This window comes from Taudactylus pleione, unplaced genomic scaffold (genome assembly GCF_031769625.1).
Source record: "Taudactylus pleione unplaced genomic scaffold, aTauple2 ptg000156l, whole genome shotgun sequence".
NCBI lineage: Eukaryota > Metazoa > Chordata > Amphibia > Anura > Myobatrachidae > Taudactylus > Taudactylus pleione.
The window spans coordinates 14,108,849-14,125,109 of record NW_028284558.1 but is presented as its reverse complement, the minus strand read 5'-3'; the positions used below and the strand labels follow the sequence as shown (position 1 = coordinate 14,125,109).

The 16,261-nt window shown below is 47.7% G+C and overlaps 1 protein-coding gene across 1 annotated transcript in view; it reads left to right on the top strand.

The window, feature by feature from the left end:
• DARS1 (aspartyl-tRNA synthetase 1) overlaps nucleotides 1–14,215 on the top strand; it is a 128,357-nt gene extending 114,142 nt beyond the window's left edge. The window contains exons 13-18 of the mRNA XM_088474862.1: nucleotides 5,822–5,968; nucleotides 7,707–7,749; nucleotides 8,699–8,779; nucleotides 10,814–10,925; nucleotides 11,631–11,702; nucleotides 13,722–14,215. Coding sequence (XP_088330988.1) covers nucleotides 5,822–5,968; nucleotides 7,707–7,749; nucleotides 8,699–8,779; nucleotides 10,814–10,925; nucleotides 11,631–11,702; nucleotides 13,722–13,813 — 547 coding nt within the window. The 3' untranslated portion in view covers nucleotides 13,814–14,215. The remainder of the gene's footprint in view (nucleotides 1–5,821; nucleotides 5,969–7,706; nucleotides 7,750–8,698; nucleotides 8,780–10,813; nucleotides 10,926–11,630; nucleotides 11,703–13,721) is intronic.
• Nucleotides 14,216–16,261: the final 2,046 nt, after the last annotated feature.

Sequence of the window (16,261 nt, the reverse complement as noted above, 5' to 3'; positions counted from 1 at the left end):
CGCGACGCCAGTACAGCTTCGGGGATCGCGGCGGGACCCCAGAGCCTGTACTAGCCGGGCTCTGGGGACTCCCTTGACTGCTGCCGGACGCGACGGGGATCAGGTAAGCTGCGGGTCGCCACGTGCGGCGGCCCGCGGATACTTTCTATGCAGTCAGAAGCCTCCGGTCTCTGGGGACAGACCGGAGGCGCTAGCGGCGGCGGCGGGCTCCCCCTCAATTGAGGAAAACCCCGCGTGTCCGCTAGACCACCAGGGTATCAGGCTGGTAACGGGACCGGCAACCCGGGGGTTAATTGCTAGCCAGGGGAGGCAGCCTTCCCTGTCTAGCGGCTCCTCCCCTCAGCTCAGCGCGCCTTTCAACTAGGAGTCTGGCGTCGCTGAGCTGCTCTTATCTCTCGGCCACTCCTCCTCTGAGGTCTCCGGCGGCCATCTTTACTGGCACATCGCAGACTCCCAGGCGGTATCAAGTGGACCGGTCCCCCTGTGTACCTCTCCCCTGCTAAAGGACAGTGTACACAGCGCTATAGCCCTCCCAGACACTGAATCTGGGCGGTTGATTGTAGCGGAAGGTGCAGTGAGTACTAACTTTTCTGCATTGTATGTGACTATTGCTAGTGCTGCCTGTCTGTGACTTATTCTCCTTGCTGTCAGCTTATAACTATCCCTTTCCTTCTCCTACGACCCGGCAGGTGTGTGGGGGAAGGACGTTTTTCTGAGACCCTCACTTATATAAAACACGTATTTGTGGGGTCAGTCACATACTGTTGTGTGCTACACACTACCATATCTGGGCTGTTGTGTCGCATACTGGTGAGTGCGCGGGTGTTAAAACCGTAATTCCTCTGGTGATACCTATTTCTTGTGATTTACGGTATCATGTCTGATGAGGAGACTGAGCGCTCTGTGGCTCCTGTGCTATTTTCCTGCAGACGTTGTGCTGCTGGAGTTGATGGGGAGGACTTATCTCAGGATGGTCTGTGCGGGCGGTGCCAGCTGGTACCGGGCCCCTCCAACCCCCCTGTATCACAGGACCCTCCTTGGGCGATGTTTTCACAGGTGCTGGCGTCTATTGCGGACCGGTTATCGGTCCCATCAGCGGTCCCTTCTAGGGCGTTACTGCAGCCCACCATCCCCCATTCCCCGGGGGTTCCACAAATGTTGCGGTCTTCCCCCGGGGCCCAGACTGTGGGTCCTTACTCGGGACTGCCTGTGTATGTGCAGTCTTCCCCAGGGACGCGTCAGTCTGTAGTGCCTTTGCAGAGTTTTGCTCCGACTGCTCCTCCGCCTTGGGTGGATGTTCTATCCAGCTCCGTACAGAGTCTGGCGGCTTCATCCTCAGCATTTCAGTCCATGTTGCAAGGTGATGTGCCACCAAGGGTGTCTAAACGTCCGGTTGTGAGTTCACTAGCTGCGCAGTTGTCGGACTCGGAAGCGTCCTCAGATGATGGAGAAATCCATGAGGACTCTGACTCTGATGTCATGGGGCAGGAGGTGGAAGCTAAGTCCTCCATTAATGTTCCAGCCTTAGTTAGGGCGGTGCGGGCTATCCTACATGTTGAGGATGATGCGCCGGCTCCTAGGTCGAAGTTTCCTAATTTTAAAAAGGCCAAGGTGACTTCAACTGTGTTCCCCCTGTCTGATCAATTATCGGATCATATGGCGGCGGCCTGGCAATTACCTAGTAAGAGGTTCCATCCACAGAAGAGGTTGGCGGCGAACTATCCTTTTCCTGAAGCTCATTGCAGGAAATGGGAAACTCCGCCGGCGGTGGATTCCCACGTTACCCGCTTGATCAAAAGCGCGACGCTGCCATTGCCGTCTATCTCCTCTTTGAAGGATCCCACGGACAGGAAGGTGGAGACTTGTTTAAAGTCCATTTATTCTCTTTCCGGGGCGGTGGCTCGCCCGTCCATGGCTATCTCCTGGGTGGCTAAAGCCATTGAGGCATGGGCCAATGCCTTGGAGGATACCGTTCCTGATGAGGCTCCGGATATCCAGAGAGCGTTAGTGGGGCAGATGCGGGATGCAGCTTCCTATATTGGGGAAGCGTCTTTGGATGCCAGCCTGCTCACTTCTAGGGTGTCGGCTGCAGCGGTGTCTGCTCGGCGCTCCCTGTGGCTGAGGTCCTGGAGGGCTGATGCAGATTCAAAAAAGGGTCTGGAGGCCTTGCCTTTTAATGGTGATTTACTATTTGGTCCGGATTTGGACAAAATAGTGGATACTTTGGCTAAGTCCAAGTCGGCTTTTCTCCCTTCGGCCTCTGCGCCGGCTAAAGTGAGGAGCTCTGCCTTTCGGTCCTTTCGGGTTCAGGGTAAGGCCAAGGGCCAGTCCTTCCCGAGACATTCGGCGACCAAGGCTGCACCCAAGCCCAAGAAGCAGGCATGGAGTGCTCGGCGCCCTTCTTCCAAGCAGGAGGATAAGCCTGCTGCCTGATGGGACGGGCCTCTCTCTGGGGGACCCCAGAGTGGGAGGCCGACTTCTCCAATTCGCCCAGTGTTGGCACAATACCACCACGGATGCCTGGGTTCGAGAAGTAGTCTCTCAGAGGTACGCCCTGTCTTTTCGGTTCAGGCCGCCCCACCAGTTTTTCTGTACGAGTCCTTCTCTGGACAAGACCAAAGCTGGTCAGATTCAGGTAGCTATAGAATCCTTGCTACAAGCAGGGGTCATTGTTCCCGTTCCGCAGTCTCAACGCGGGACGGGGTACTATTCTACTCTGTTTCTGGTACAGAAACCCAATGGTTCTCATCGCCATATCCTGAATTTGAAGTCTCTGAACAGATACCTCAGAGTTCCCAGGTTCAGGATGGAAACATTACGTTCCATCATTCTGGCGATGGAACCCGTGGATTATATGATCTCCCTCGATATCCAGGACGCCTATCTCCATGTGCCCATAGCACCGGCACATCAGCGGTATCTGAGGTTTGCTATCCTGAACCATCACTACCAATTTCGGGCGTTGCCTTTTGGCCTTTCCACGGCTCCGAGGGTGTTCACCAAGGTGATGTCGGTTATGGCTGCCCACCTTCGGGGTCAGGGTCTACGTCTGTTGCCGTACCTGGACGATCTTCTGCTGCTGGCGAGCTCCCCGGAGGTGCTTCTTCGACATCTCCACCTGACCATTGCTTGTCTTCAAGCACACGGGTGGTTGATAAACTGGATGAAGTCCTCCCTGATTCCATCACAGCGGATGGTTCATTTGGGAGCCCTGCTGGATTCTCGTCAGCAGCGGATTTTCCTGACTCCAGAGAAGGTCTCCTCCCTGCAGCTGCGGATACACAGTTGCCTGAGCAGTTGCCGCCTGTCGGTCCATTCAGCTATGAGAGTTCTGGGGTCCATGGTGTCGACATTCGACATGGTGGAATTTGCCCAGTTCCATTCCCGGCCCCTGCAGGGGCTGATTCTATCGGAATGGAACGGGTTACCTCACCGGATCCGCTCTCAGATGCTGGTGTTGTCCCCGGAGGTTCGGCAGTCTTTGGCTTGGTGGCTTCAGACGGCGCATCTGGTCGAGGGGCGCCCCTTTTGGATCCCGGACTGGGTCCTGCTCACGACGGATGCCAGTCTTCGGGGTTGGGGGGCAGTGACCGGCTCATTATCGCTTCAGGGTCGTTGGTCCGCGGAAGAAGCACTTCTCCCCATCAACATCCTGGAACTGCGGGCTGTGTACAGGGCCCTGCAGTCGTCCGGCCCCGCTCTTCACGGAAGGGCGGTTCAGGTGCAGTCCGACAACGCCACCACGGTGGCGTACATCAACCACCAAGGGGGAACTCGCAGTCGGGCAGCAATGTCGGAGGTGTCTCGCATTCTTGCTTGGGCGGAGTGTCACGTTCCAGCGATCTCGGCAGTCTTCATTCCCGGAGTCCTCAATTGGGAGGTGGACTTCCTCAGCCGTCACGACGTGCATCCCGGGGAATGGTCGCTTCACCCAGAGGTGTTTCAGCTACTCGTGGACAGGTGGGGGCTGCCGGAGCTGGACTTGATGGCCTCCCGTCACAATCACAAGTTGCCCGTTTACGGGTCAAGGACAAGAGACGCAGGCGCCTGTCTGGTAGACGCTCTGTCTGTGAAATGGACGTTTCACCTGGCGTATCTGTTTCCTCCGATATCCTTACTTCCTCGGGTTCTGCGGAAATTCAAGCAGGACGGCGGCACGCTCGTGCTGGTGGCCCAGACGTCCTTGGTACTCCGATCTGAGGTGCCTCTCCATCGACGCTCCGTACCTTCTTCCTCAGCGTCGGGACCTGTTGTCTCAAGGGCCCTGCCTTTACCCGGATCTGGGTCGGCTGTCTTTGACGGCGTGGCTCTTGAGACAGCCGTCTTGAGGTCTAGGGGTTTCTCCAGTTCGGTGATTGGTACCATGCTTAGGGCACGCAAGCCTGCTTCCACGCGGATTTACCACAGGGTGTGGCGCACTTATTTTCAGTGGTGTGAATCCAGAAACTATGATCCGCAGGTGTTTCGGGTTTCCAGAATCTTGGAATTTCTTCAATCGGGTTTGGACCTCGGCTTACGCCTGGCCTCTCTGAAGGTTCATGTGTCTGCTTTGTCCGTTTGGTTTCAGCGACGGATTGCTACACTTGCAGACGTTCACACCTTTTCCAAGGTGTTCTCAGGATCCAGCCTCCCTTCGTGCCTCCGGTGGCTCCGTGGGACTTGGCGGTGGTGCTGCGGGTCTTGCAGGGTCCTCCTTTTGAGCCGCTTGAGTCGGTGGAGCTCAAGTGGCTGACGTTTAAGACCATTTTTCTCCTGGCAATTGCTTCTGCCAGGAGGGTTTCAGAATTGGGGGCGCTTTCCTGTTGCTCCCCTTTTCTGATTTTTCACAAGGACAGGGCGGTGCTCCGCACTCGTCCTGAGTTTTTGCCCAAAGTGGTCTCAAAGTTCCACATTAATCAGGAACTTGTTGTGCCAGCTTTTCAGTCACCTGATCTTTCCGCTGGTGAGGCTTCCTTAGATGTAGTCCGGGCACTTAGAATCTACGTGGACCGGACTGCTTCGGTTAGGAAGTCGGATTCTTTGTTTGTTCTCTTCGGTTTTCACAAGAGGGGTTGGCCTGCCAACAAGCAAACGTTAGCCCGTTGGCTTCGTTCAGTTATTTGTGAGGCTTATGCACAGGAGGGTTTACCTGTGCCAGCCTCTGTTAAGGCTCATTCCACTCGTTCTGTGGGTCCCTCTTGGGCTGCTAGACGTGGCGCCTCCGCTGTTCAGCTGTGTAAGGCGGCTACTTGGTCTTCAATTCAGACGTTTTTGAGGTTTTATGCGTTTGACACCTTCACCTCTCGGGATGCATCCTTTGGGCGCCGGGTACTCCTTTCAGCACAGAAGCGTCCCCGCCCTTAGTTGAACTGCTTTGGGACATCCCCAAGGTCAACCCTGTGGACCCCCTATGGACCCTGAAGTAGAAAACAAGAGATATGGTAAGAACTTACCTTTGTTATCTCTGTTTCTACGAAGTCCATAGGGTCCACAGGGCGCCCGCCCTGACGCACCTGGCTTCAAATGGGCTGTGTGGCTGGTCACCGGTTTTCTGTCTCCCATTTCTGTGAGTATGGTTTCTTGTGTGTTCCAGTCTTCCTTCTCTCTGTTTAGTCTCCTCCTCCGGCCTTAGCTGCTTACCAACTGAGGTGCCTGTGGCCGGGGCGGGGTATAGAGGAGGACGGACCCAAGTGCATCCTGGGAGCAGCAAAGCTTTAACTGCGTGGTGCCCGTGGATCCAGATCCAGCTATACCCCAAGGTCAACCCTGTGGACCCTATGGACTTCGTAGAAACAGAGATAACAAAGGTAAGTTCTTACCATATCTCTTGTTTGTCCTGTAGGTTTCAAACAGAAATCCAGACAGTGTCCAGGCAGTTCCCTAGTGAGCCGTTCAAATTCCTGGAACCCACCCTACGCCTGGAGTACCGTGAGGGGCTTGCTATGCTGCGGGAGGCCGGTGTGGAAATGGGTGATGAAGAAGACCTCAGGTGCGCTTACTCTTATTTGCTAATCACGTTTGTTAGTAGATAGTTCTCTTGCAGAAGAAACTGTACAAGTATGTTTTCTTTCTACTCCCTCACAAATGCACAGCAGTTTCACATTCTTCCCCTTAACAAAGCGGGCTGTGTTACCATTTTGTCTAAATATCAGCAGCTGGAATTCATCGCCAACTTGTCTAAGTGTACAGTGATAATGTCATGTCACAGAAACAGGTTTGGGTTTGGTGCACTGCCTTGATAATGGCTGGACAGACGTTCAAGATGAGCAGCGATCTGGTCGGCCAAGCACGTCCACCACAGAGGACAATTTGCGCTGCATTGAGAGCCTGATTCAGGAGGACAGACGCATTTGAGTTAGTGCACATCATCGTTCATGAGTAACTAGGGTACAGGAATAAGAGTTTACGCTGGGCACAGAAGCAAGTTCACAAAACCAATAGGATGGGATTTTTTCTTGTACACGTGACGTGATAGGATGGAGTGCAGGATGTAGTGAGGTTCCTGCAGTGTATTGTTACAGGCGATGACACATTTGTGCATCATGTGACACCAGAGACAAAGTAAGCATCCATGACATGGAAACACACATCGTCCCCACCTTCAAAGAAATTCAAAACAACTCCATCAGCAAAAAAGGGCATGGCCCCGTGTTTTGGGATCACAAGGGTGTGCTTCTTGTTGATTTCCTCATCATGGAGAGATACTGTGAATGCTGTACGCTATTGTGACACACTGAGCCAGTTGCGACCTGGGTTGCTGCGAACAGGCGGCATATTGCTGCACAATAATGCCAGGCTCAGTGGTTAGCTTTGGTTGCAGTTCCATCAGATACACAAAGGGTTACAGTTAAGACAAAATATCAGTGAGGACATTCTGTCAACATTACGGCAGTGTCAACATGTGGAATATCGATATGTCATTCGTCGATGGTATTGTCACATCATGGCCAACCCATGGAATCCTAAACAAAACTGAATAATATGGGTGTAATTAGCCAGCATAATTATATGCAAAGTTACATATATATATATAGATATATATAGGTATAGATATATATGTGTATATATGTATATATACGTGTGTATATATATATATATATATATATATATATATATATATATGTTTCTGTTGTGGGTAACTTGGCCTTTAATAAAATCACATACCATAGTGTTCACTCTAGGTTCGGCGGCAGGCAGGGCGCTGGACCTAGAGCAAGGGCACTTCTGCGCATGGCCAATGAAAAGGGGGCGTTTCTTTATGACGTGCCCCCTTTTCGTCACTCTGGGAGGCGTGCCCTGCACTTACGGACATGCCGTGCAACCCCCCAGCGCCGCAGTCACTGTGAATGGATGCCGGGCGCATGCGCCCGGCACCAGCGGTGACCGTTGCTCTGCCGTTTTCCGCACCCGCGAATAGAACCCACAGGCTGTTTCAGTGGGGCGCTGGAGGACAGGGTGCTTTCTGCCCTTCAGAAATAGGGCAGAGCGCGGCGCCCCGCTGACACAGCCTAGCAGAAACGCTATACCACTTCTTCCAGTAGATTATCTGTAGGAGACATCTGCTCTAACACTGCCTCACTGAGACATGGGCACTGGTAAGCTATAGCTGGTGAGCTATGAGTGTCTTAGTCTGATGGAAAGGAGTGATTACTACACATGCACTCCCTGTGCTAAACCCCACCAGCATAGAGGTTGGATAGTGACTTGTAATCCCATTTGTCTTTCAGCACTCCTAATGAGAAACTCCTGGGACGGTTGGTCAAAGAGAAGGTAACTTTAAATTAATTCTTGATAATCTCTTGCCTATGGTTGCACAGAAATGTACTTGTGTTGTCATATGTCTTGTTATTATTTGTTAATTGTATTTGTTGTCCATGTCCTATAGCAGTTTTCATAGCTCTTAGACAATCCTATTTCCTCAAGTATAAGCTGGTCCCCCAACAGTACATTTCTACAGAGCCTTATGGGTTCAAAGTTCCCTTGGTTCTGGTCCATTAAACACCGTCTTTTACATTTGATTTGTCCTTGCTCATTCTCCCCCCATTGTACAGCATTGTTAAACCAAATCAGCAGATCCGCAAGTATTCCTCGCAACTGGTTGATTTGGCTGACGGTGAGAGACTGGAAGTACATGCTGCAGAAGAATTTGTGGGATTACCACAATGAAAACGCGTTTAAGATTATTTACATTCAACACCTGGGTCACTTTGGAACTATTTCATTATATATCTAGACCAGTTACAACTTTATGGACCTACTTTTCAAAACAACCTGTTGCAAGGAATACTTGCTAATTCCACTGCACGGACTTCCTTTCTTTCATCAATATGCTCATTTCCAAATTCATAATGGTTATTATTCCTGATTAATACACTTTATATTCCAGTGCCCTCTAGAAACCTTCTGTGACAGGTTCCAATTAGATTACCCATAGTAATCATAGTGGTTTGGGCTATTCCCATGTGTCTTTACATAGTTATTCCTATACTTATATGCTGATTTTATTGTTAAAAAAATATATGCATCACTCCTATTTTTACCCATATTATTTTGGGAGCCTGACACCCTCCTTGAACAGCTGCTTTATTGACAGCGCCGATTTCATCACTCTTCTATCTCTTTGTATGTTTTGCTGTAAGTGCTGTATTACTTTACATTGGTGGTCGGCACTAACTGAGACACATTACTGACACTGTGTTATATCCTATTCATCTCTTAGTATGATACAGATTTTTACATCCTTGATAAATACCCCTTGGCCGTGAGACCCTTCTACACCATGCCGGACCCCCAGGACCCAGTGAGTATTGTGTGCAGCATAGATAATACTGAATGCTCACAATAAAACATCTAATTAGCTGTAAGCTACTCCTGGAGATCAGGGCGAGCTGGCGTTGCTTCCAGTTCTTTGTGGAGTCCTATTTTAACCTCAAGATCTCCATCCGGAAAATGTTGTACCTTACCGTATAAAGCATAACAAAGACTCGCTGGTGAAGAAATATAATTTCAAAACTGTTATTTATCATCCAGTTTAGGAAGAAAATTAATTGTGTTTAAACATTGTGCTTAATATAGTGTTCGTGCATACATTTTACATTATACTGATAAATGGCAGTACAGGTACTAACTGACTTATTTATTATACTTTAAAGGATAAAATCTGTCCTCTAAGGTGGACATAATGTTAATGTGTATTAGTACTTGGTTTTATAACTATTATCTTTTAAGAATAATTCACTTACCTTGTTTACAGCAAATCAAAAAAAATGGAAAAATGTATTTAATTCAGAAATGACCCCTGGATCCAGAAGATATCTCACAGACCCACTTTGGGTCCCAAATCACATATTACCGTAGGGCTTAGATATGTGCATTTGTACACCTGACATAGAAACATTGCTGTGTTTCAAATTGATCCACTATAAAAATGTAAATAAGCATTTTTTTTTTGTAAAGAGACTTAAGTGTTCTTATACATCTTTGCTCCAGTCGCACTAAAAAGACCCTCTTGGTGCGCCCCAGGTCCTGTGAGACTCTGTGATGTGACCCGGATACACCAGCACACTTTGCTGATTAATTTGATATGCGACACTTGTATCTTTATATGAAGTGCTGCCATGTAGCGACCGCAGCTTTTTTTATTCCAAGTTCTGTTGTGCTTCATATACTGACTCAGGTGCACACAGATATACAAGTGTCACATATCATAGTAATCCGCACAGTCTGCTGGTGCATCCTAGTTACATTGCATTGCAACTTAAACACATTTTCGGCAAAAATGACGCCCGGCCCTAGCAGTGTCTCAAGGGACCTGGCTGCATAGTCACGCCAAGCTAGTCGCGCTGCCTGGCGTATTGAGGCTAGATGTATGAGGACACATCTGTATGAATGGAAAATGCTTCTTGCACTTTCAATGAGTCCCATTATCAATGTTTAGTTAAGTGCATGCTGGAACGTATCATGTAACATTTGAAGAGACCAAATCTGATTTAAACCTGCTCTTTGACATTTTGTGGAGAGATGAGATCATATACGGTGAATTAAATGCTAAACTTCTTCATCAAAGCCTTTCAGCTCCCACCCTAACCCACCGCTCCTTACTCTTTAGTCATTATCTACACCAGGGATGGGGAACCTCAGGCCCGGGGACCGTATAAGTCCCCCAGAATCATTTGGTCTGGCCCTCTGAGCTTTTTTCTGCTAGCCTCATCTGGCTATCAGGGTGCCTAGAATGGCACCTAGCAGCCAGAATCTATGCAGCAGTGCGCCCTGGAGCGTCCTTAGGACACTTCAGACGGTCACACCGCTGCCCTTACAGCTGCCCAAAGCATCTTCAGTATGCTCCAGGCATTGGTGTGATCACCGGCGATTGTGTCCCCACCCCTGTGTGATGTCACACAGAGGGGGTGTGGCCTGCACTAGACCCGCAATTAATGTTATCTACATCAAAATGGCCCTCGCCAGAAAAAAGGTTCCCCACCCCTGGTCTACACCATCTGTGTTTCTGTCTGCCCCTCCCCTTTAGACTGTAATCTCTCACAAGCAGGGCCCTCCTCCCTCATATTCTTTCCTTCTCTCACTTCTACCACCATCTCCTCCCTACTGCCTGAAATGGGACACAACCTCTGCGTTCTGCCACCCTGCTGCTTATTCGAGCATGATGACAGCTGTGCAGCAATGTTTATACACAATGTCCATGTTCTATATTGTATGTCACTTTCGTTCCTATTTTTGTTCATGCTGTTTCTGTTTTTGTACTTTGTAAGGCGCTGCAAACCTCTTGTGGCGCCAGATAAATAAGGGATAATAATAATCTCATTTTATGTTTGCCTAGAAATATTCTAACTCCTATGACATGTTTATGAGAGGTGAAGAGATCTTGTCCGGTGCTCAGAGAGTGCATGACGCTCAACTGCTGACTGAGAGAGCGCAACATCACGGGATTGGTGAGAGAATCCTGCCGACCAGTCTCTGTAATGTGCGACATATACTACTGGGGCTGATGAGTAACGTGATTATACAGTCTGACCATAAAGAGTAAATAATCACCACTACAGCTGTGGGATATAGGGTACTCAACTGCTTTACACAAACTCCTTCCCTGTCAATGCAACTAGAGTTGAGCTATTATGTTTTTCCACCTTAAACTATGAGTGCTTCCATGCACTGTCCTGCAGTAGACAGACAGGAAGTCTGTTGTGTATACAAAAAATACTTCCCTCTCATCTTTCCCCTCTTCATAGCTTCAGTTCTGAAACGTTTGCATATTTGCTACTAGTTTGATACTGTGTCCTAACTCTGATTTAGAAGTTTCATGTGGATCTATGCCCTGGCAAAATGAAATGTTTTATACACACCTCCCAATAGGTCCTTCCTCCTCCAAAAGGAAGCAGCATAATTTAATGTAGCACATTAATATAATGTGTTTCATATAAGTCATATGTCTTTATCTACTTTTTAGAAAGGTACCTCAGTTATTTTTACTGTAACATATTCCATACAGTTCATAAATTCCAGTGTAAAAAATGTTCTGGAAGTGCTAAGGCACAGACTTTATATGGCCTCTGAAAGGACGTGTAACTTTTGAAATGATTGTATTTTCATTTTAGGCAACATTAACAGTAATTGTATTTTCTTTTCTTTACCTTAAGACTTAGAAAAAATCAAGTCATACATTGACTCCTTCCGGTATGGAGCTCCACCTCACGCTGGCGGTGGCATTGGTAAATACTGGCTATAAAAACTGGTTGCACCATTTTTCACATTTCATTTAAGGAATTGGGATCATTCAGTAGTTTATACCTTTGATCAACGGAAAATACTTTCAATTATCAAATAATAATAAAAAAATTTAAGTATTTTTTTTTCTTAATTGCAATAATATTCACCACATTTTCTAAAGCTGGGTACACACGGTACGATTTGCACAACCAACGATATCGCTGAACGATTTCCTTTGAACTTTTTTGTAGTACAGAACAAACAATATTGGATGTACACACTGACAGATATGTATGATAGATACCTTTCAGTGAAGTCATCCTGCCACATCTCTGATCATGCAAATCGTGATGAAATCATCCAAGTTTGCCTGCATGTAAGGACGCCCATAGATATCATTATCGTCCAATGCGGAACGCGCATCGTTGGTCGTTTGCTGCATAAAATTGAACGATTTATTGTTGATCGATATCGTTATTGTTCATAAATATTGTACAGTGTGTATGCACCTTTAAATGCACCTCAATAACACAGGTGCAATTAGAAGTCATCAGAGATGATTGGAGTCCACCAGTGTAAAATCAGTCTTTCAGTTGATTTCAGATTGAATACCTACTTCTCTTTAAAAGGTTCCACAGTAGTAGGATACTGAATTTCCCAGCAAGAGCTTCATCTTGAAGAATAGAGAACGTTCAAAGCAAACCTGAAAAATTAGTTTTTGATGAGCTCTGGTCAGAGAAAAGATATGAGAAGATGTAAAACACTTCTAATATCATCAACAGTCCATAGTAAAGAAATTAAGATAATATGGAGCAAACTGCAGACGGGCCGACATTAGACGATGCGGTGTCCGATATGTTTGCCCGACAGAATGTACACACTTAACGATTTTACCGATTTGAAGTTCCGATCCGTCTGAATCGGGCAAATCATGCAAAATAACGCTAAGTGTGTATCCAGCTTTAGTCTTCCATGGCAGAGATGGAGAGAAACTGGCCCAGGCACATCAACAGTCCGAGCACCTCATACATTCGCTATTTCTGGGACAGTGGCAAAAAGAAACCCAATGCTGACAAATATGAAACCTTGCCTGGAGTTTGCCAGAACACATGTGATGTTCCCTTTTATACTAAATGGATGTACAGCCTTTGGACTGATGAAATGACCTTTTCTGTCCTCAGTCCTAGGCACTATGTTTGCCAGATCTCCATCCCTACAATGCAGCATTGTAGCAGAAGAAAACTTGTCAAAGTGGACAGAGAAAGATGTAAGTAATCCTTGTGGAAAGCCTGCTGCGTTCTGCAAGAAATGTGTGACTGGTGAGAAATCTATAATCTATCCGGACAATGACTCAAAGCATTTAGCAAACGCCACACTGGAATGACTTAAATACAAGAAAAATCCATCTCCAGGACTGGCTCAGGCATTATTCATTTCAAGAATCTGTGGAATAAATGAAAACTGCTGATTTTCAATGGTCCCCATCCAACCTGACAGAGCTCGAGTGCAAAGAAGAATGTAGGAAAATGATGGTGTCCAGGGCTCCGATTATCCGGGTACACACTACACGATTTGTCGTGCAATCATAGTACATGCGACCTATATGCACGACCATCGTGTAGTGGGTACGCGCAGTTTATAGTTTGATGAATTGTGTGGTTGCCTAGTCCCATATGCGACATACATCACAGTTGGTAACATTAGCCATATCGCGTCATCGTACAGCGGATCATGCAGCGTGTAAGACGACGCAATATATTGATAAATTGTATCAACCCGTTGTAAGATCACCTGGTCGTCAAAGTGTGTACCCAGCTTTAGACTAAGAGCTGTAATTATAGCTAAATAATTTTGGGTTGACCAATGGTATGAAATCCTGAATACATCTATTTTAATTCCATTATGTAAGGAAATAAAATGTGAATAATGCCACAGTGGACACACTATTTTCTGTATGTCTAAATTCCCCTTCTCTCTACTCTCTTCTTTCCTATTACTCAATGTTCTTCTTTGCATTACAGGTCTGGAGCGCGTCACCATGCTGTTCCTAGGGTTGCACAATGTCCGACAAACCTCCATGTTCCCCCGTGACCCCAAGAGACTTACCCCCTAAGAACCTTTAATGTGAAGTCACCTGCTATCAACCGCCATATTCTAGAGCATAAACTGCACAAGTAGTGTCACAGCAAGGGACCGCCCGGCCTGTCCTTCTAAAGTCCCTAGTTCTGAGCATTATGTTTTCTGTAGATGATATGTAATGGGCCCATTAATGTAGTAAACACAACCTGGGTTTATGCTTTATGCCAGAAGCCAGCGAACTCCTAGGATAACAGAGCAGCTCAGAAAACTGATAGCATTTTGTATTAACAAAAAAAAAGGACTTTAACGTGTTTTAAAATTACAATACGACCATCATTTTTTGTAAAGATGATTTGAAAGGTAATGTTAAGTGCAGATCACTGTAATAATATAGCAAGTGAATTCTAACAATGCAAATATTAAACTATTAAATAAATTCAAGGTCAGATTTTTTTTCTTGGTTCAGGGGACGACAGGTGGATCTGTATTTCTGCTATTAGTGTCTGTAGTAAAATGCATCTGTCCGCTACACAGAGCAGAGGCACTCATTCGAGAATACAGCTTGTCTATTGCCTTGGCAGCAGTGATATCACTAGTTCCTTGCTAATTGCCAGGCTGCATCCTTGTGATTATTGATTCATCCACAAAATGGCAGCTTCTACTGGGATATCAATAGTTTCTTGTTAATTGACTGGCTGCATCCTCATGAGTATTGATTCATCCACAAATTGGCTTCTTCGACTATGTTGTTACTCGTAATGGGCCTGATTCTGAGGTGGGAGTAAAGCAAAAAAATGCAAGTAACTGCACCTGGGCAAAACCATGTTGTACTGCAGGTGGGGTAGATTTAAAATGTGCAGAGGGATTTTGATTTGAGACAGGTGTCCAAACTCAAATCTAAATTGCAGTGTAAAAATAAAGCTGTCCAGCATGTGTGGGCTACCGCCAATATTTACCCTGCATGCAAGAATAAATAAATGAATTTGCACCCCGCATTACAACATAGTTTGTCCAGGTGCACAGTTACTTACTGTTTATTGCATTACTCCATAGTACCTAAGGTTATAGCCAAACAACGAACTAGCCGTTATAAAGAATGACATATATATATATATATATATATATATATATATATTTCTACTTCAGGGTCCATAGGGGGTCCACAGGGTTGACCTTGGGGGATATAGCTGGATCAGGATCCATGGGCACCACACAGTTAAGCTTTTAGCTCCCAGGATGCACTTGGGTCCTCTATACCCCGCCCCCGAGCCACAGGCACCTCAGTGTAAGTTGGTGCCCGGCCAGAGTCGGTCACCGCGCAGGGGGGCTGCAGGAGCAGCCCCCAGAAGCTTTTTATTTTAGGGTAGATTTTATTTATTTTAATCTCTCTTTTTACTACAGGCGGCAGCGAAGGGCTGTCTATACAGACGCCCACGCTGCCGCTCTGATCCCCGACTGGCGCCGCAACGCCAGTACTGATCTGGGTATCGCGGCGGGCGGACAGAGTCCGTACTAGCCGGACTCTGTCTACCTCCCAGGACTGCTGCCGGAGTCGCTGGGGATTCAGGTAAGCCGCGCGTCGCTGGCTAGCGGCGGCGCGCGGAATGCCTTAAGATGCAGTCCTTTAGCCTCCGGTCCTGGGGACAGACCGGAGGCTGCTGGCAGTGGCGGCGTGCCCTCCATAACCCGTGGGACCACTAGACCACCAGGGATAACAGGTAAGCGGGAAGCCAGCATCCCTGGGGTTATGGCCAGCCAGGGGAGGAAGCCTCCCCTGTTCAGCGGCTCCTCCCCTCAGCTCAGCGCGCCTTTCAGCACGCAGTCTGGCGTCGCTGAGCTGCAGACTCTTCGGCCACTCCTCCTCTGAGGTCTCTGGGGGCCATTTTCTTTGTGGCAACGCAGATCTCGGGGAGCACGCGGACCGGTCCCCCTGTGTACCTCTCCCTGATTTAAGGACAGCGTACACAGCACTATAGCCCTCCCAGACACTGAATCTGGGAGGTTGATTGTAGTGGAAAGGTGCAGTGAATATATCTTCTCTGCATGGTATGTGACTTTTGCTAGTGCTACCTGTCTGTGCTAATTTCTACTTACTGTCAGCTTATACCTGTCCCTTTACTTCTCCTACAAGCCCTACAGGTGTGTGGGGGAGGGGCGTTTCTACAGACCTCACCTATATAAATCACGTATTTGTGAGGTTCGTCACATACAGTTGTGTGCGACACAGTACCATATTGTGGGCTGTTGTTCAACACATCGGTGAGTGCGTTTACTTCTGCCCTGTTGCCAGATATATAATATATTCTGTCATGACAGACGAGGAGGTTGAGCGCTCAGTGGCTCCGGTGTTGGCCTCCTGCGGACGCTGTTCTGCAGGAGTGGATAGGGAAGATTTGTCACAGGATGGCCTGTGTAGTCGGTGCCAGGTGGCTCCTGGCCCATCCAGACCTTCTCTGACGCAGGAACCACCGTGGGCGATGTT